This window comes from Semicossyphus pulcher, unplaced genomic scaffold (genome assembly GCF_022749685.1).
Source record: "Semicossyphus pulcher isolate SPU_LCO1_2020_fin unplaced genomic scaffold, fSemPul1.0.p SCAF_18, whole genome shotgun sequence".
NCBI lineage: Eukaryota > Metazoa > Chordata > Actinopteri > Labriformes > Labridae > Semicossyphus > Semicossyphus pulcher.
The window spans coordinates 2371967-2389345 of record NW_027211691.1 but is presented as its reverse complement, the minus strand read 5'-3'; the positions used below and the strand labels follow the sequence as shown (position 1 = coordinate 2389345).

The window sequence follows — 17379 nt, the reverse complement described above, 5'->3', positions numbered from 1 at the left end:
GCATGTTAAATAAAAGTTAGTAAATCATTGTTTTCTTCTTGTTTAAGACAGAAAGATAGAGAGTGAACAGCATCTGCAACATCTGTACAGGGACTTTAGTTAGGCCTATGTTCTACGCATTAACAACATGTTAACTGTTATTTGAGTAATATTATAATATTATTGTGAAGCAGTGCACTATTAAAAAAATAATAATATGCTTATTGAGACAAAAAGAAAAAGTGAATAAGTTAAATTGTTTTTAAAATGCTGTGTCCATCCTGGAAGGAGTTTGAACATCTGACTTCCATCCAAATTAATATTGTGAGCCATTAGTCTTATGAAGTAATCTTTAAATGGTACGGGGTATTAGCAGACAGATTGTAGTTTAATATCTATAAATTTGGTTGGTCAAGTCCAAACAGACTAAGAGTAATGAGATGAAACTGTCCCCAGTCTGCCCACACGACTCTTATTTAATATCTTTGTTTATAGTGAACTTTTGTTTGTAATTTGCCTTTAAAAATGCAATTTTAATGTTTACTTAATGTGTTAGTTTCAAAAGATTTTGCAAAGCTGTTTTAAATGTCTAAAGTTCCGCACACATACACCGTCCTCACATGTGTGCAGTTAACACAACGATATCCTGCCATCTGTGAGTCACTGTGTCATAAGACGTGTGTTCACTGATGTCAACACACAGTTAAAGGCTGGCTGAGCTGTGTTGTAAGTGTTTCAAAGTTACACACACACACTGAGCTGTTTTCCACTGAAGAGGAATAAAACTGTTTCGGCTCACATGCGCTGTCTGTGGCGAAACATGTCGCGAGCAGAAAACAGAGGAAGAGAGACAGAAGCCCGAACATCAGCGGGTTATATACACGCCTAAAAATAACCAGCCAATCAGCGGCGAACCACTGGGAGTCAAACCGACCAATTAGAACGCAGGAGGAACCAAATTAAGTCAGAGGCGCGCCACGATTGGCCGGCTGTGATATCATTTGCCAACCCTTACGCTGCTCGATTCTGATTGGCTGGTACCCTGCAGGCGTAATCCTGCCGCGAGGAAGGGGGGCTGAGGGGGGGGCGGGCTTGGTGGTTTGAATAGGGAAGTTTGCAGAGCGCAGTTGTTCCCCATCCAGTCCGGTGCAGTGTTTGCAAACACCTTGAGCGCAGAGCGAGAGAAGAAGGGGGGGACTCACTCACTCACGCTCTCACTGACGGACGGACTCGTCTTCTTCTACTGCTGCTGCTTCAAGAGCTGCTTCTTCTTCGTGGCATCGCAGGGGATCGCTCTCATTCATCCTCATCCTCTTCTTTCGGGGTGTTTTCATACCTAAGAAGATATTAAAGTGCAGCTAAATCTTTTTTTAAACACGCTCGGGAAAAATGGATGTTCTACCCATGTGCAGCATCTTTCAAGAACTTCAAATAGTTCACGACACTGGCTATTTCTCAGCCTTACCGTCACTGGAGGAGTACTGGCAGCAGGTGAATATTTCTACTATCAAGTATTTTTATGTCAAAGTGTGTGAGCTCGTGAGGCAAAGCGGAACTGCGCGCGTGTTTAGAAGTTACGATCCCCGTCATAACTTAACGGTTGCTCACGCAGGTTGTCCCGGTGGTTAGACGGTGGCCGTTCATTCAGCAGTCGGTGTCGTTATGAAGTTTTTGGCAGGCTGAAGTGGATCAGTGTGTCAGTCTGACAGCTGGAGTGGAGGCTCTGCTGCTGCTGCGCCAACATGAATGAAGTAGTGTTGTGACGTTCGTGAACGATCCGACTCTTTTGAGCGGCTCTTTGGTGTGAACCACGGGAACCGAGTCGTACGTGAGAGCCGTTCTTATTATAGTTGTGGCCAAATTTCACTGCCGGCCTCAGATCAACTCCCCTTTATGCCGAATAACTCTCACCTAGGATCTTATGGCTCTGTACCTTTCCGAGAGCCATTCGAAAGAAAGGCAAAAGATCCGGCTCCCTTCAAAGAGCCACAATTCCCAACACTAGGCTGAAGAGAGAGGGAGCAGCGTGCTGCTGCTGCTGTAATATTATGAGAGAGACTTTTTTAGCTTTTAGAGCCGGTTCCACTTCTAAAAGTGTCGAGCCAGGGCAGGAGGAAGTAGAATTCTCTAAAAGCAGAATTCTCTAAAATCGCATTTAGTGGTTTAGCTTTTTAAACATGTGTTTTTAACCTTTTTATAGGTCTGTTTTAGCTGTCGACTGTTACAGTTTTAACCTCATATTTCTGCTATGAAAACATCCTCTTGCATCCTGCTTGGATTTGAATGTTCTCCAAAGCATGACACTATCAAATGTCAGCCATGTCCAATTCCTGCTGGCCTGAGTAGACTCTGGGCCTGCACGACGTGAGAAAAAGATGACATGTAGGGCTGCAACAAGATTATTTTATAATCGATTATTTTTATGATATATCGATTATCGTTTGGTCTGTTGTGAAAAAAATGCTGAACAGAGTTGATGCCCAAATTGAATTCTTTAAAGTGCTGACTGTTCATTGACTAAGTGATGAAAAGCAGCAAATCCTTTCATCAAGAAGCTAGTTTCAGCAAATGTTTCACATATTTGCTGGAAAAAATTCCCCCAAAGTCCATCTATTCATCTTCATTCAATCGCTTAATCGATGGATCGTTGCAGCTCTAAGGCCATGTGCGATAACATTGTTCAGTTTTGCGATGACGATATGTCAGGCGATAGATAAACAAATATTGAAGTTAGCACATTAGCTGTAAGGTTACAGTTCGGTGCTGTGTAATGTGTAAGTGTACGTTCTTCCTTATTCATGCATTCCCTGCAGCCCTTTGCGATGGCTTTATTGCACATGTTTATATCGCAGTGACCATGGAAGTGTTATGTATTGTGCAGCCCTTGTACATGCTGGCTGGCACAGCTGGGAGACATCGTGTTCAGGCTGCAGGAGCCTACAGGGAAATGTTTACTCTTCATCTACATCCTCCTCGTCCAGCCTGCTGTCTGCGAGCACCTTCTAATGAGCGCTGCCTGAACTTTAACGGCCCCCCGAAGTAAATCGGAGCCGGTGTATCTTTTACGATAGACACTCATGAGGAAGGATGTGATTGCATGTCAGAGGTACGCATGAGGAAGAGCGGCTGAATGGCTCACGTTGGAGAGAGGAAGAGAAACAGAGAGGGAGGAGGGAGGGGGGTGGAAGTTGAGCGGCTTCCTTAAAAGGACTCTAAATTTGTTCAGTGAGTCATTCAGAGCTGAAATGACAATGCACGTTTAGCCGAGCTGCAGAGCTCAGGTACAGCAGAGCTGGAGCTTGAATGTATCACATGATGAGAAGGAGGCTGGTGCATGAGCTCATGTTTGACATGAGGGTTGGAGAGTGGAGGGAGGTTGAGTTTAGACAAATAATCGGGGAGTTTAGGGTCATGACATGCTGACCGTTTTTGAAAATAGGTTCAAAGGCATGCAGCCAACTCTTACTTTCATTATCACACCACCAGATTATTCCCATCAGTCATCGTTTTAGTCGTAAAGCATAGAAAACATAAAGAAAAACTGCTGTTACAACTTCCCAGAGCCGAAGGTGATTGACTTAAATTGCTTTTTCTGTCCAAAAAACCAAGAGATGTTTAATTTACCGTCAATCTGAGAAGCTGGAACGAGGAAATATTGGACATTTGCTTGTAAAATGACTGAATTTATTACTTTTCTTTCAATCGATGTTTTTAACCTGATGGTTGAAATGAAAAGCCTGATACGCAGAACAAAGCAGGAGACGCTCGAGTTTCCTGCTGTAAGCATTTAACAAATATTACAGCACACAGGGCGTTTTGTGCACATGCATGATTTAGAAGGATTCCCCTCGCTGAAGCTCTTTGCTGCTGTGAACGAGCTTCCTCTCTTCAGGGGTGCTACTGTTGGAATTCATTTATTCTTACCGTGTTTTCCTCTTCGCACAGACATGCCTGGAGTTGGAGCGCTACCTGCAGAGCGAGCCTTACGTCTCCACGTCCGACCTCAAGTTCGACGGCCAGGAGGACCTCTGGAGCAAGCTGATCTTGGCGTGCGGGGACAAGGCCAAGTCTGACCCCACGCTGCCCCGCGCCCACGAGGAGGACAATCAGGACAGCCAAATCTTGGACACCAACAGTGTGAATTCTGACGCCAGCAGCGAAGCTTCAGACAGTTCTGAGGAGCTCTCGCCCACACACAGCTTTACCTCCAACCCTCTGGGCTCCGTCCTGGTTGGCTCTGGACCTTTTAGCCCCTCCGTCATTAGCACTCCGCCATCCTCTCCGGAGGCCAACTCGGAGCCCAGCGGTGTGACGAACCGCTGGGTCGCCGCGCACGCAGAGCTGCACTTGCCGGTCAAAATCAGGAGCGCCGGGGTGGCAAAAAGTACGGAAAAGACGGGACTCATCTGTGGGGACGGTTCACCTGACGGCAGGAGGCGAGTTCACAGGTGTCAGTTCAACGGGTGTCGCAAGGTTTACACGAAGAGCTCGCACCTAAAAGCACACCAGCGCACTCATACAGGTGAGCTAATCCTGACCGTGTGTGTTGTATGTAAACAGGAAGCTTTAAATATGAGTGTTTTCTCTGCTGTTTTAAGCTCAAGCAGCTCATTCATCTGCAAAAATGTCACTTTTATTAAGAGAAAGGCGGAAGGAAGGGCTTTGAATTTGGTCCTCCACCTTAATGGTATTGTCCAGCCATTGTGTAATGTAATTAAAGGTCCACATTGCATGATGTCCTCAGCTGGAGCGCTGCGAGTATTAGCTCCGCATGGCTGGATACCTAAACTGTGACCTAATCTATCTGGAATGTGACTGACTGAGCGAGTGAGCGAGCGAGCGAGAGAGAGACACAGAGGAGGGGGGAGAGAAGGGGGGAGGGGCTGCACATGGGAGATAAAAGGACTTCAAAACAGATTGAGTTTCACCATGGGAAAGGGGTGAATGGGCGGGGAGCCAGGGGGCATGGAGTCGGAGGGGCTCTGAATGGTCATTTCTTGGTTCTGATTAGCAGCGTGAAATTGCTCGTGTGGTTTCTTCATGTTTTATTCTGCACATTTTCAGCCGCACAGAGAATTCTTAGCATGTTTCAGGTTGCTTAAAAGCAGCGTTAGTAGTCCAGCAGGTTCAGAGGAATCTAGATCACATACATCTCGTCAGCACATATGTCATGTCTTCTGGCCCGGGGGTGATTGATCTGATCGTATTTAAATAACAACAGGCGCAGAGCCGACCAATCACACTCTGCATTCCTTCTGTCCCAATGTGAGCTCCATTAATCACCCCTCCCCCCCTCTCTTTGCCCTGCAGGTGAGAAACCGTACAGGTGTTCATGGGAGGGCTGCGAGTGGCGTTTTGCACGAAGCGACGAGCTGACCAGACACTTCAGGAAGCACACCGGGGCAAAGCCATTTAAATGCAGTCACTGTGACAGGTAAGCTTTTCATACGCGCTGTGTTTCCCTTTCACACGCAGCTACAGCACACACACATGACCTGCTTTACGTGCATCACTCAGATAATGTCTTTACATATCGAAAGCATCATATACTGGCAGTTTAAGATAACAGCGAGGCGGATAAATCTTCTGATGTTGCAGACAAGTACCAAGTAAATGCAGTATGTGAGGTCTGCCTCACACAGTCTGTCCACCAATTGGCTTTGATTAGAGCTGTTTGTTGGCATCTTTTGAGCCATCTGACCGATACAGAGGCCGATATTTATGAGCTGGAATAAAAATTGGTGGATTTTACTCAGAATAAACTTTTCCAACGTACGCAGACAGCTGCTGTCTTGTACAAAATATATTTTTAGAAGAATATTCTGCATTATTATAAACCCACTCTCATATGATGCTCTGCTGCAGACAGTGCAGAGTCAGCATGCACGCTGCAGGACAAGCTACATGATGACACTGCTTCTACATTATGTTCTGCAGAAAATGGGTTTCATATCGGTGCATATCGCCGATATCAATATGTCCCTGATTGGCCTATATTGGCCCATAATATTTAGAGTAAACAATATATAGGTCAGGTTATACTAAGCGTGTAACATGTGTACAGTGGTTTTGAGAATCAATAGCGTGCTTTGTATTCTGTAAACTCACAAATATTGGTGTAAATATCGGCCTGTAAAATGCAGCATCGGTCAGCTTTACTGAACATGAATTGGAAGGAGATCATTTGGAGTTAATCAGCGTCTTCTAGGAGGAATTTATTCGTTATTTTTGTTACTTACCATAAAATTAAAAACCATGAATCATTGATTTTTAAAATAAATGTGACAAAACTTTCATTTGTTCCTTCTTCCATGATACTCCATGTTTTCCTTGTTATTGACCTCCTCCTCCTCCGTCTCTCCCCAGATGTTTCTCCAGGTCCGACCATCTGGCCCTTCACATGAAGAGGCACATCTAGAGCAGGAGGGGGCGAGCGCCAACCAAGCAACGCAGCGAGAGTTTTTAAAAAGAACAAAAAAAAAAACTAAACGCCGTCTCCCGACCAGTCTCTTGGTTGAACTGTCCCAGAGCAGAGTGGCGGGAGTGTGTTCCAGCCAAAGCATGCCGTTTTGCACCATACTGAACCCAGTGCCTCCGGGACCTCTCTTTGGAGAAAGGCGCTCTGAAGGTTGTCTGTTGCATCGAGAGGACAAAATCATGGATGGGGAAGAAGAAGAGGATTTTGATTTGAGAAGGACACATACAAATAAAAAAGACAAAAAAAAAGAGAGTGAATGATTTGTATGTATGGTGCATGATGTTTTGGGGACATCTCCCGGACAGCAGATACACTGGTACTTTACAAAACTGTCTGAGGTAAGCATGAGTGCACTGTGAATGTCTGAGGTTGGCTCACCGGCCCCCGAGGGAAGAAGATATTTGGGAGGAGACATGGATTGTTGGATGGATTGATGGATGGAGCGGGGCTGGTTCCAATGTGCTGTGGACTGAGTGGGTTTCTGGGGGACACGTTCCATTTGTGTCCCCCTGGCGGCAGGATAAAGGTTCCTGCCTGTCTGTGTGGCACCCGGACTGGGGCTGGGGGGTCTCCGAAGCTTTGAGGCCTTGGGTTCTTGACCCTCGGACCCAAACTCCCCCCTCCCCCCGGTCACTGTATGAGAGGAGCTTTTTTGGTGTTTTTGGTGCAGCTACTAAATGTGCAATGTGTTATGTAGCCTGGTTTATTATTTTTTTACAAGCTACAAAGCTCATTTGTAGTCCAATTGTATAAGCTGTGTGCTTAGAGGTATAACACAACTATAACTTCAGTATCATAGACAGATGTTGCATGGTTCTAGGGTTTGTTCATTTCATGTTTCCACTGTAATCAGGACTGCAAATAGTTTCAATAAAAGTGCAGCTAACGTGCGAACGGTTAAATGTTACAATATTGTACATAAAGCCTTGATGATTTTACTCTCTTTAGTTTGACACCTTCACGCTCATCTGGCTGGAGATCTCACTGCTTCTTCATTCTGTCACTCATCATTCGCCTTCAGGAGTTGCTTTTTGTACCTTTTTTCTTTTTCTATCTAATAATGCACTGTTGACCTTAATGGTGCCTTATGCAAGTGACTCAGCCCGGCGGCAGCCGTGGTTTTTTGCTCCTCGGAAAGTCACATTTGTTGTATGGGTGATTTGACAAGCTCGATCAAGGCTCAATTACAGACTAACACACACCTGTTTGTGTTTAATGACAGATATCAGCATCTATTCCCACCGTTAATTGTGTTGTTCAAATGGAAATGTTCCCAAAAGCACCTTTTTATTTTCTCAGTCGCTTCCTTTTGTTGTTTTTGAATCAGAGCAGCAGTTTAGTTGAAGTCAGAACTTGTAAAGAAGACAAATGCTGTTTGTTTAGAGCACTTAAATTCATTTATTAAAGATGTTAACTACTGTGTAGTATGTACTCAAGTCCATCGCACGCAGCTCTGAGGTTGAGCTGCATGAATTAGCTGATTAATCAATTAAAAGAGAGGTGATACCCAACGAGTTTGATGATCGTTTACTTGTTTCAGCCTTTTTCTAGCAAAAATGTAAACAAATCCTGTTTCTAGCTTCTGAAATGAGAAGATTCGCTGCTTCTATTTGTCATTCATGATGGTTAAAGAAGAGTCTTTTGGATTTTGGACTGATTGAACAATTTAAGCCCTCATTTTTGGTTCTGGGAAACTGATTTCTGCAGTTTTTTTGACATTTAATTGACCAAACATTGTTGAAAGTAGTCGTTAGTTTCAGCCCTACTCTGAGGTGTAAAACAGCCAAACCAGGTTAAACAAAATTGGCTTTAAGTGTAGTTCAGAAAGCTCCTTTCCCCCTGTATCCCTTCGTCACCATCCTCTCCTCCTGTCCCCCTCCGTCCCTGCAAGTGGGACTGAAGAAAAAGCTAAAGATTTATTGTAATTAACAGGCTGCAGTCGGACAGGCCTCGCCTTGTACTGCCTCTCCGTAATGAATTGCTAAAGGCTTTGTTGGCATGGAATCTGTCACAGACTGCTGACTGTGTAGGTTGGTTATTGACCTGTCTGGGGAGCGTTGTTTTAGCCGAGCTGCAACAGTGTTATGAAAACCACAGCGAGGGGGAGGAGAGACGGATCAAGTATTGACGCTGCAGGTGGAAATTTGTCAAAAATCCCGTGGCAGTATCTCCCTCTGAGGTGAATCTGGATTTGTATTGGAGGTGGAGGGAGAGCGGAAGCACTCAGTACTGTTTCAGGATTAACTGATCCCATCGCACCTTGCTGTAAGAGTCCGATGTTGCAGCACGTTGCACCGCAGCATGCTACACCTTATGGATTTCAGATCAGCGGGTGGAGGAGACGGGATGAGTACAAACTTGAAACTGCTTGCTGCGATAGATTTGGGAGTTGCTGGCGCGGCCCTCCGTGGCCGAAAGCAAAGGAACATCCATTCTGTTAAAGCGGCAGCCGATACTGTTCAAGTGGTAATTGAGCCTTGATTCAGCTCCATGTTTGCTCGCATCTTTTACACTTTCCATCATCTCTTTCATCCCACCACTATCCCAACTCTTCTGTCACACACACACAACCACACACACACACACACACAGACACACACAAACACACACACACACAGCTCTTTGTTCTCAACTGAATCTTTGTATAAAAAGAAAAAAAAACAACTTTTGTAAAATTGTTATGTTTATGCTTTATGAAATTTTTATTTGAAATTGTTTTGCAAAATTGTTATATTTCTGTATGAATGTATTTTTTATTGGAATAATAAGAAATTCTTATCTGACTTTGGCTTGCTTCTTTTCATTCTTTTGTCTCATTTGTTGCTCAGTTTTAAGACTCGTTTCCACCAAAATAACCTTTTAGTCCCAGGAACTACTTTTTAAAGCAAGTGTCTTAGGACCGTAGCTTCCTGTGTCCACTGCTGTACAGAAGCTCACAGGATTAGGTTAAATTAGTTGCATTATAACCGAAAGTACCAAGACTTTGGTCCCAGGAACTACTTTTCAAGGAACTAAAAGGTAACCTTAAGGCAGTTGATGTCTGCGTTAACACGATGGTCTCGGGACCCCCCAAGATTAGACCAATTCAGTCACGTTTCCACCCTCGGTACTCGGAGCTTTTAGTCCCAGGAACTACTTTTTAAAGAACTAAAAAAAGTGTCCTTGGCCCATAGCTGTTTTTTTGTCCACTGCTGTCCAAAGACCCACAACATTTGTCGCATTATAACCAAGAACTTAAAGGATTTTTCAACACCATACTTTTCAGTGTTTTCACTGCAGTCTTAGGACCCATAAAGATTCGGCTCATTTAGTTTCGTTTCCACCAAAAAGACCTTAAACTTGTAGTCCTAGGAACTACTTTTAGAGCAAAACCTAAAACCTAAAAAGGTTCCTAGAGCCCATCACTTTCAGCGTTTGAACCCCGGTCTTTAGATCGTGAAAAGTAGGCTTAGTTGTATGAAAAAGCATGAGCTGGTTTAACCCATCATTTTTGGGCACTACAATAAGACAACAATGACATCGTTTCAAGAGTTCACCTTATTATTAGTTTACACTGTTTCCAATTCCCACTGGTTTTTGTTCCTAGTATAAATGCTCAACAGAGGACTTGCTCTTTCTTCCCTCTGTGCTTTCTACTTTAACTTGCTTGTACAGAGTTGACTAAAAGTTGGTGGCTAAAATGAGCTCTTCCTTTGTTCAACCAATCAGAAATGTTGAGTGCTGCAAGCTCTACCCTCAAAGTTCCTGCACCTTTGGAAAGTGCCAACCCCCGCAAAGATCAGGGACTCTTTTGGGGAGTAAAATAATGTTCCAGGAACTTAATTCAGACCTGGGTTCTTCCTCCAGAGGTTTATTGTTCCTGGAAATGCAGCATTAGGTTTCATAATCGGGAAAGCTATTTTTGCCCGTGGGAGATTAACAGCTGGTTGAGGATGAATGGCTGCATTTAAACTGCGTCCCAACTTCCAGTCATTTGGACAAAACTAGATTAAGGTCGGGGTGTCAGTAACAGGGTGCATATCTGAAATTTTTTTCCACTCGAAGAGGAATTCACTTCAATAAAACTGAGAACTATTTTGGGGTCTAATGACTGAAAAGGTTCAAAAAGTTGCTTCAGTAGATTTTTTCGGCATGCAGCCCTGAAACAGGCTTTAATGGCTGCAACCAAATCCTTTAACAATTCTGTATTTTTCCACTGACTCAGATAAGTGTCTGACAACATTATAGAAAGGATCCCTACAGAGATAGACCTTTCTGTTACAGAGAAGATGATTTTTTTTAAGCACAAACAGACGTTACATCGCTCTCTTAAAAGCCACCAGACTCCATTGACAAAAACAGTAATTTTACATTGAAGGACACAAGAGTTGATTGCCTAACGCTGCCTCGATTGCTACATTTGTTAATGTAATTATGGGACTGATTTTAATGGTTAGTTTAGTTCAAACACAGTATTTGTGTTACACTCAATAAAACAAACTAAAACTAACGAATGGCTTTAGTAAGAGACAAGCAACTCCTGCAAGGTAAAATTGCCGTTTTTGTCGATGGAGTCTGGTGGCTTTGAAGAGATTGATGTAACAGCTGTTCTTTCTAAATAAATCATCTTCCTCTGTAACAAAAAGGTCTAACTCTATAGGGATCCTTTCTGTAATGTTGTCAGACACTTAGAATGACAATGTGAGCCTGTCAGCTTTTAGTGGTCCTGCTTTTATTGTTTGCATTTGCCTCCAAGGATTATGTTGCAGCCGTTACAGCCTGTTTCACTGCTGCAGGCTAAAGCAATCTAATGGAGCAATCCCAAACTAATTGTACCTATAAGTAATTTAGACCCCAAATTATGTAGAAATAGGGGCCAGTTTAAAAGAAGATACCAGAAGTATCTTTTAATTGAACGCTTAGAAACACAAATATTTTCTGTTTCTTTGTTTAACAGATGTATGCGCTGCTCCAAACAGCCTCACCTCTTCCTGACTTGTAAATACCAGCGTCTCTCGAATGAGTAAGCTGCATCTGTGGAGACACCGGACGCAGCTCGCTCCCTGTGGCACACGCTCAGATTTAGTGTTTCTCCCTGCAGAAAAGTTTCTGTAAACCTCACTGCAGTGCTTTCAATTCTAAGAGCGACTGACTGCTCTCTCCTTACAGCGCGCTAGCTCTCATCAAAGCAGTATAAATAATTTATCTCCATCTCTTACAGCCCATGGCATTTAATTAGAGAGCCGCTTTTATACATTTGTTAGATAATTACTCTACTTGACACAGATAATGATACAAAACAGCAGTGGATAAACCAAAGAGCCGATTTAAGGTACAAACTAACAGGAAAATAAGATGAAAAAGAAAAGACGACAGCCTTCCTGCTCCCTCTGCTTATGTTGATGACCTAGAATGGGCAGGCAACTTATTAGCTCCTCTGATTTCAGTAAAAGCTCTGTGGTTTATAAATGAAGCTTTGCCTGCAGTTGGTAATTAAGCGTGCTTTGGAGAACCTCCCAGCTTTGGAGTTTGTTTTTGCCTCAAATGCTGCAGCCCCTTGATCTCCCAAAACTGCTGCCCCACTTGATTTCTCAACTTCAAATCCACCTATGATGCATCCTGAAACTCATGCAGCGAAGAAGAAGTCCAAACTGCTCACTTGACCTGCAGAAAGAGAGAATCAGGGAGGTTCACATTCTTGTTTTTAACCACATGTTGCGTTTAATGTCCATGCAGCTGACTCACATCCTCGCCGTGTAAGTGGAACGTCCTCCTGTGAGAGGATCATCGTGGATACAGTTTCTTGTAAACGTGGCACTAAGATCGCATATTTCCTTTGATGTGTCCGGGCTGCTCATCCTCCAAATGCTTTCCCACATTGATAGTGTAACAAAGCCTAAAACCCAAAGGATTATGGGAAACAATTCATCACTTTTAAGATGCCACATGTCTTATCTTTGCGTCTCAGGGGAGTGCACGGGATCCAAGGTTGTGTCCTGAGACAAAGTAATAGTTTGACTTCTATCACAGCTCAACAGTGGAGGAAGTAACTAAATCTATTTACCAAAGTCACGGACTAATAGATACCAAGTATTTACATTTCCTGCTACTTGAGATTTCTTCTGTTCTTCTTTTCAAAACTACATTTTGGATAGAAACTAGATAAAGAACCCAAAATAAAAGACAAAAAACATCTTATAAATACTTAAAATCTTTAATTCTTTAATTAATTATATTAATTTTCTGCGACAGCATTGTAGTAGTTTTATTGGCGGCGGTGGGGTTTGCTTTACCTGCTCTGGTTTTGCTTTTGCTTTCGAACCTCACTTTCCTACTTGGAGTGTGATTTCTTCTGTTCTGATGATGTTAATGATGCTTGTGGCTGAAACACGGTCGTTGTTCTTCCATCTTTACTGAGAAAAAGGAGTACTTATCTGTGTGTTTGTTTGCTGTTTAAAGTGTAGACTATAATAAAATGAACACAACTAAGATAGAGGCTAAAATAAGATGGAATAGAATATGATTGTTGTCCTCTGGCACTCTTTGTAGTCCATCTTCGATAAATTGTAGTTCTTTATACAGCAGACCAATGTGACATCATCAACATCCGCCAAGTGTAAGTGCAGTCGGATTCTCTGAGCACCGCGGCCGTCTTTTCCTCACTCCTTTTGAGTTCTCCTCACACCTTTCCTTGAACTCGTGACGTTTTTCATCGAGGTCAAGGAAAAGTGTTTAGGAGAAGAGACGGGGTCATTTGTTGGGCCGCGGCCATGGATTCAGATCGTCCACTTTAGCACGAGGGGTTAAAAGAGAATCATGTCACAATCACATTCGAGGGCCCTGGGCCCTTAAGGTTAAGAAAATATTACTTATCTTTATATAAACTAGTTAAAACTATCTCCACCTCAAGCAGCTATAAAATTACCGTGCGACTCACACACTTAATTTATCAGATTTTACTTATATTTTATAATGTCACACATAAAAGGATTTTAGTCTCAGGTGCTACTTTTTTTGCAGAAGCAGTACTTTCATTTTTCATTCATTTATTTTACTGCCAATACGTCTGCACTTTGTTTTTGGCCTTTATTGGAAAGGAGTGGATAGGGTTGCAGGAGAAAGTGGGGACGACGAGCAGTAAGGAGCCGAGGGTCGGAGTCGTACCGGGCTGGGCCTCTCTACATGGGGCACGCAGTCCAACCACTGAGTTAATGCAGGACGTTTTACTCAGTGTATATTGTGTATTGAAAATTGGGATATTGGTACTTTTACTTGACGAGGGCCGAATGAACCACCAGACAACTGCCTCAGTCTGGGTCTCAGACTGCAGAGCGCTTCAAAGCCTGGTGGTAATTTGATTAAATGCAAATTTGGCAGGAAATTCACCATCTAATATGAACTGAGAGGACATAAGAGATTCCATTCATGTTCAGCACTAATCTGAACACCGGCGTTACCATTCTTCTTTACATGTAGGAATAATATTTACAGTGTGTTTTAAATCCAGGTCCTATGTCCCTGTGATATACTGAGCCGGTCACCCTGAAGAGGAGCGAGCATGTTCCTCACGATCATTTCAAAGCCGCCCTGTGTCCACGCCGGGCGTATCGGTGAATCTCAATGAATGTGACTATCTCTCACTACATAATTGCAAAGGGATTACTATTTTATCATTCCCTTTCAAGCGGAAGGCCTTCCAATTGTGCATAGTGAAATAAATCATTATCCAAAATTGCTGTGAAATAACAGACGTGCTGCAGGAGGGAGAGATTGCCTCGCCTGAGTCTCTCTCTCACACACACACACACACACACACACACACACACACACACACACACACAGGAAAATGGACTGTGATAGAGGCACACAGTGAGTTAAATGAGGGGAAATAATAAGGAAAGAGGAGGTTATCAAGCTCTGAGCCTGGTTCATTCAGCCTGCCAGACTGCAAGTCATCACATATGCAGACTGAAAGCTCCAGCGTCAGGCCTTTCTCTCCCTCTCTCGCTCTCTCTCTCGCTCTCTCTCTCTCTCTCGCTCTGTTAATGGAGTCTATTAGGACTCGGCCTGTAGGGGAAATAGGACTGAAATCAGAGGTCAATGACCTTCTTCATGTTCCACCACAACCACAGCCACCAACAGCGTGCCGTAATCACCATCATCACCGTCCCCATCATCATCACCATCGTCATGATTGGTGCTATCTGCCGCTCCTGCATTGTCACTGCCAGATAAAAAGAGGAGGCTAAACTACACACTCATTACTCAGGTAGAAGTACAGATACTTGTGTATAAAAACAGACTGGTAAAGGTAGAAGTAAAGCTTAAAGTCTTAATGTCCTCACAGTATGAAGTAAGACCCTCTGAAGGACATTACTCCCGGCTGTTTCTGTGCTAAGCTAACTGAAGCTAACCTCATATTTGGAGACGATTAAACTGAAATTATTTGAACGTCAAATCAAAGAACAACATTGTGAAAATAATGAACATTAACTTTTCTCCAGTGTGTAAATCAGTTGCGTGGGGAATGTCTTGCTGTTGGTCATCAGTAGGGATGTGTATAGTTAGGATTTTACCGATACCGGTATCGCTAGCGTACCTAAACCCAACTGGACTCCACTGTAGTGAAGTAAATCTTTTACAGTAACCATGGCGACAGCCGTGAGACAACTTGGTGTCTGACTTCTGCTAATGTTACCCACTGCAGATGAAGCTGAGGCTGCTGCGTGACTGATGCTGTCCATTGGAACATTACTGTGCTAGTGACCGAAGCTAGCTAACAACACTGACCTAATAACTGACCCCTCGCTAAGCCCCTCCCTTGAATGGCCACTGTCCAATCCTACGTTAGCAACCGTAACTAGGCGCGGGAGGCCTGTCAAGCTTTCAGAACATGCATTTGGAATCTGCAAGTCCAACAGCAGATATCTGTCTTTTCTGTGTGTTATTGTCTCGTCCATTTGGGTCTTTGTGTCGGTAAGGTGGCGTGCAATGATGTCAAATTTAAACGATCGATAATTCCTCTCAAATGCATTCGATGTGTAGAAAGTACAATTATTTGTGTTTAAATGTAGGGGAGGTAATAATATAAAGTTGTCAGAAGAATAAAGAACCAAGTAAAGAACAGATGCCTGAATCTCCACCTCATTACACCTCTGCATATACATCTTAATTTTCATAGCTATAATGCAGAAGCATCATCAGTACTATTGTTATCCTGCTAGCTTAAAATAATTCCTCCTCCTGAGATACCACCGTAAATAATGCATATTTCCTTAAATGCATCCCCCCAGTAAATTACATTCTACACCTAATTACCATGCTGCAATTAGCAGACGAAATGAGAGAGGATCTAGGAACGTCGCCCACAACAAACCGTGCCAGAAAAGATTCATTTTGTTTTTTGCTTCGGCTCCAGAAATACATACGAAGAGTTCTTCAACACAGATTAATTTCTGTCTCAAACTGTAGGAGTCCCTTTGAAAATAATTGAGATGCAGTCCTCAGAGAGAGAGAGAGAGGCCGGCTCAGCCTCAGAAAGGAGCAACAGCAGCTCCAGCAGAGATTTGTGTGATGACACTCTGCAGCAGCCAGCGGGGGGTCACCACAAAACCTCCACCAGCTGATGTCATCGAGCGTGACCTTGTTGCAGAACTGGCAGTGAACCGCGAGACACATGTGGGTGATGTGGAAAGCAGCGAGGGTGACTTCACAAGTTCTCAGTGGAAGGATTACAGTTTGTCTAATGAAGATATTTTTCATATGAAGTTTGTTGGCTGGATTTAACTTCACTGAGCCAAGTCAAAGAGCCATATTTTGCCTACTCTTAAATCTTTCAATCTGAGTTAGGGTGTATAGCGTTAGAAATGCCGGCAGTTGTTGCAGATGTTTTTGTGTATCTGTGGAGCAGCTGACAGACTCAGATTGTTATGTTGTGTCTGACAACATTACAGAAAGCATCCCAACAGAGATAGACCTTTTTTAAAGAGTTAGATCGTCTTTTTTTTAACCAGAAACAGCCGTAACATCTCTCTCTTACAAGCCACCAGACTCCATTGACAAAAACAGTAATTATACATTGCAGAACACGAGAGTTGCTCATCTCATGGTGCGTCAATTGCTCCGTTTGTTAATCATATTTTGTGACTTTGGTTTGACGGTTTGACGTTGCAGCCATTACAGCCTGTTTTGTGGTTGCCTGCTGAAGCAAATCCAAAACTTTTTGTACCTATCAATAACAATAATAACAATAACATTTTTGACCCCCAAAGGGAAATCCACTTGTCTGGCATCTCATCTACCATCTACTGAATAATTAAAAAGTCTGATGGCTGTGGGTACAAAAGATCTTAACTATCGCTCCGTCCTGCAGCGACGGAGGAGCCGTCCACCACCATTGTTACTTTGGTCCATCGAGGTGTTATGAAGTGGATGATCCGTGTTGTTCTTCTTCACATGTTTGAAGCCTCCTGATATTATATATTATAGGAGAACTTCATGCCAGTCTTCCATCCATCCATCATGCTTATTCTGTTCAGGGTCGCGGGGGTCTGGAGCCGATCCCAGCTGTCTTTGGGCGAGGACTGATCACCAATCAATCACAGGGCTGACACATAGAGACAGACGACCTTTCACACTCACATTCACACATACGGGCAATTAACGAGCATGTCTTTGGACTCTGGAGGGAACCCACACATGCACAGGGAGAACATGCAAACTCCACACAGAAAGGCGCCCTACAACCAAAGATTCGAACCAGGAACCTTCTAGCTGCGAGGCAGTAGCGCTAACCACTGCACCACCGTGCAGACTTCTGTTTAGAAGGTTTAGAAAGACCCAAATTCCCCTTTAAGGTAGAGAACAGTGCTGCATGACCAAACCTAGCCAACGCATTCATCTCAACGGGCATGAGGCCTTTCTTAACTTCTCTGCAGCACATT

The 17379-nt window shown here is 43.4% G+C and overlaps 1 protein-coding gene across 1 annotated transcript; it reads left to right on the top strand.

Moving 5' to 3' along the window:
* Positions 1-1121: 1121 nt before the first annotated feature.
* Positions 1122-9240, top strand: klf6a (Kruppel like factor 6a). The gene is made up of 4 exons (XM_069667253.1): positions 1122-1470; positions 3925-4501; positions 5290-5413; positions 6346-9240. Exons 1-4 carry the CDS (start codon positions 1369-1371, stop codon positions 6395-6397), a joined length of 855 nt encoding a protein of 284 aa, XP_069523354.1. The 5' UTR covers positions 1122-1368; the 3' UTR covers positions 6398-9240.
* Positions 9241-17379: the final 8139 nt, after the last annotated feature.

Excerpts from the sequence above, each read along its gene's own strand:
- klf6a (XM_069667253.1), top strand. The coding sequence starts at position 1,369 with ATGGATGTTCTACCCATGTGCAGCATCTTTCAAGAACTTCAAATAGTT. Across the intron at positions 4,502-5,289 it reads ACACCAGCGCACTCATACAG|GTGAGAAACCGTACAGGTGT; the intron begins GTGAGCTAATCC and ends TTTGCCCTGCAG. Across the intron at positions 5,414-6,345 it reads AAATGCAGTCACTGTGACAG|ATGTTTCTCCAGGTCCGACC; the intron begins GTAAGCTTTTCA and ends GTCTCTCCCCAG.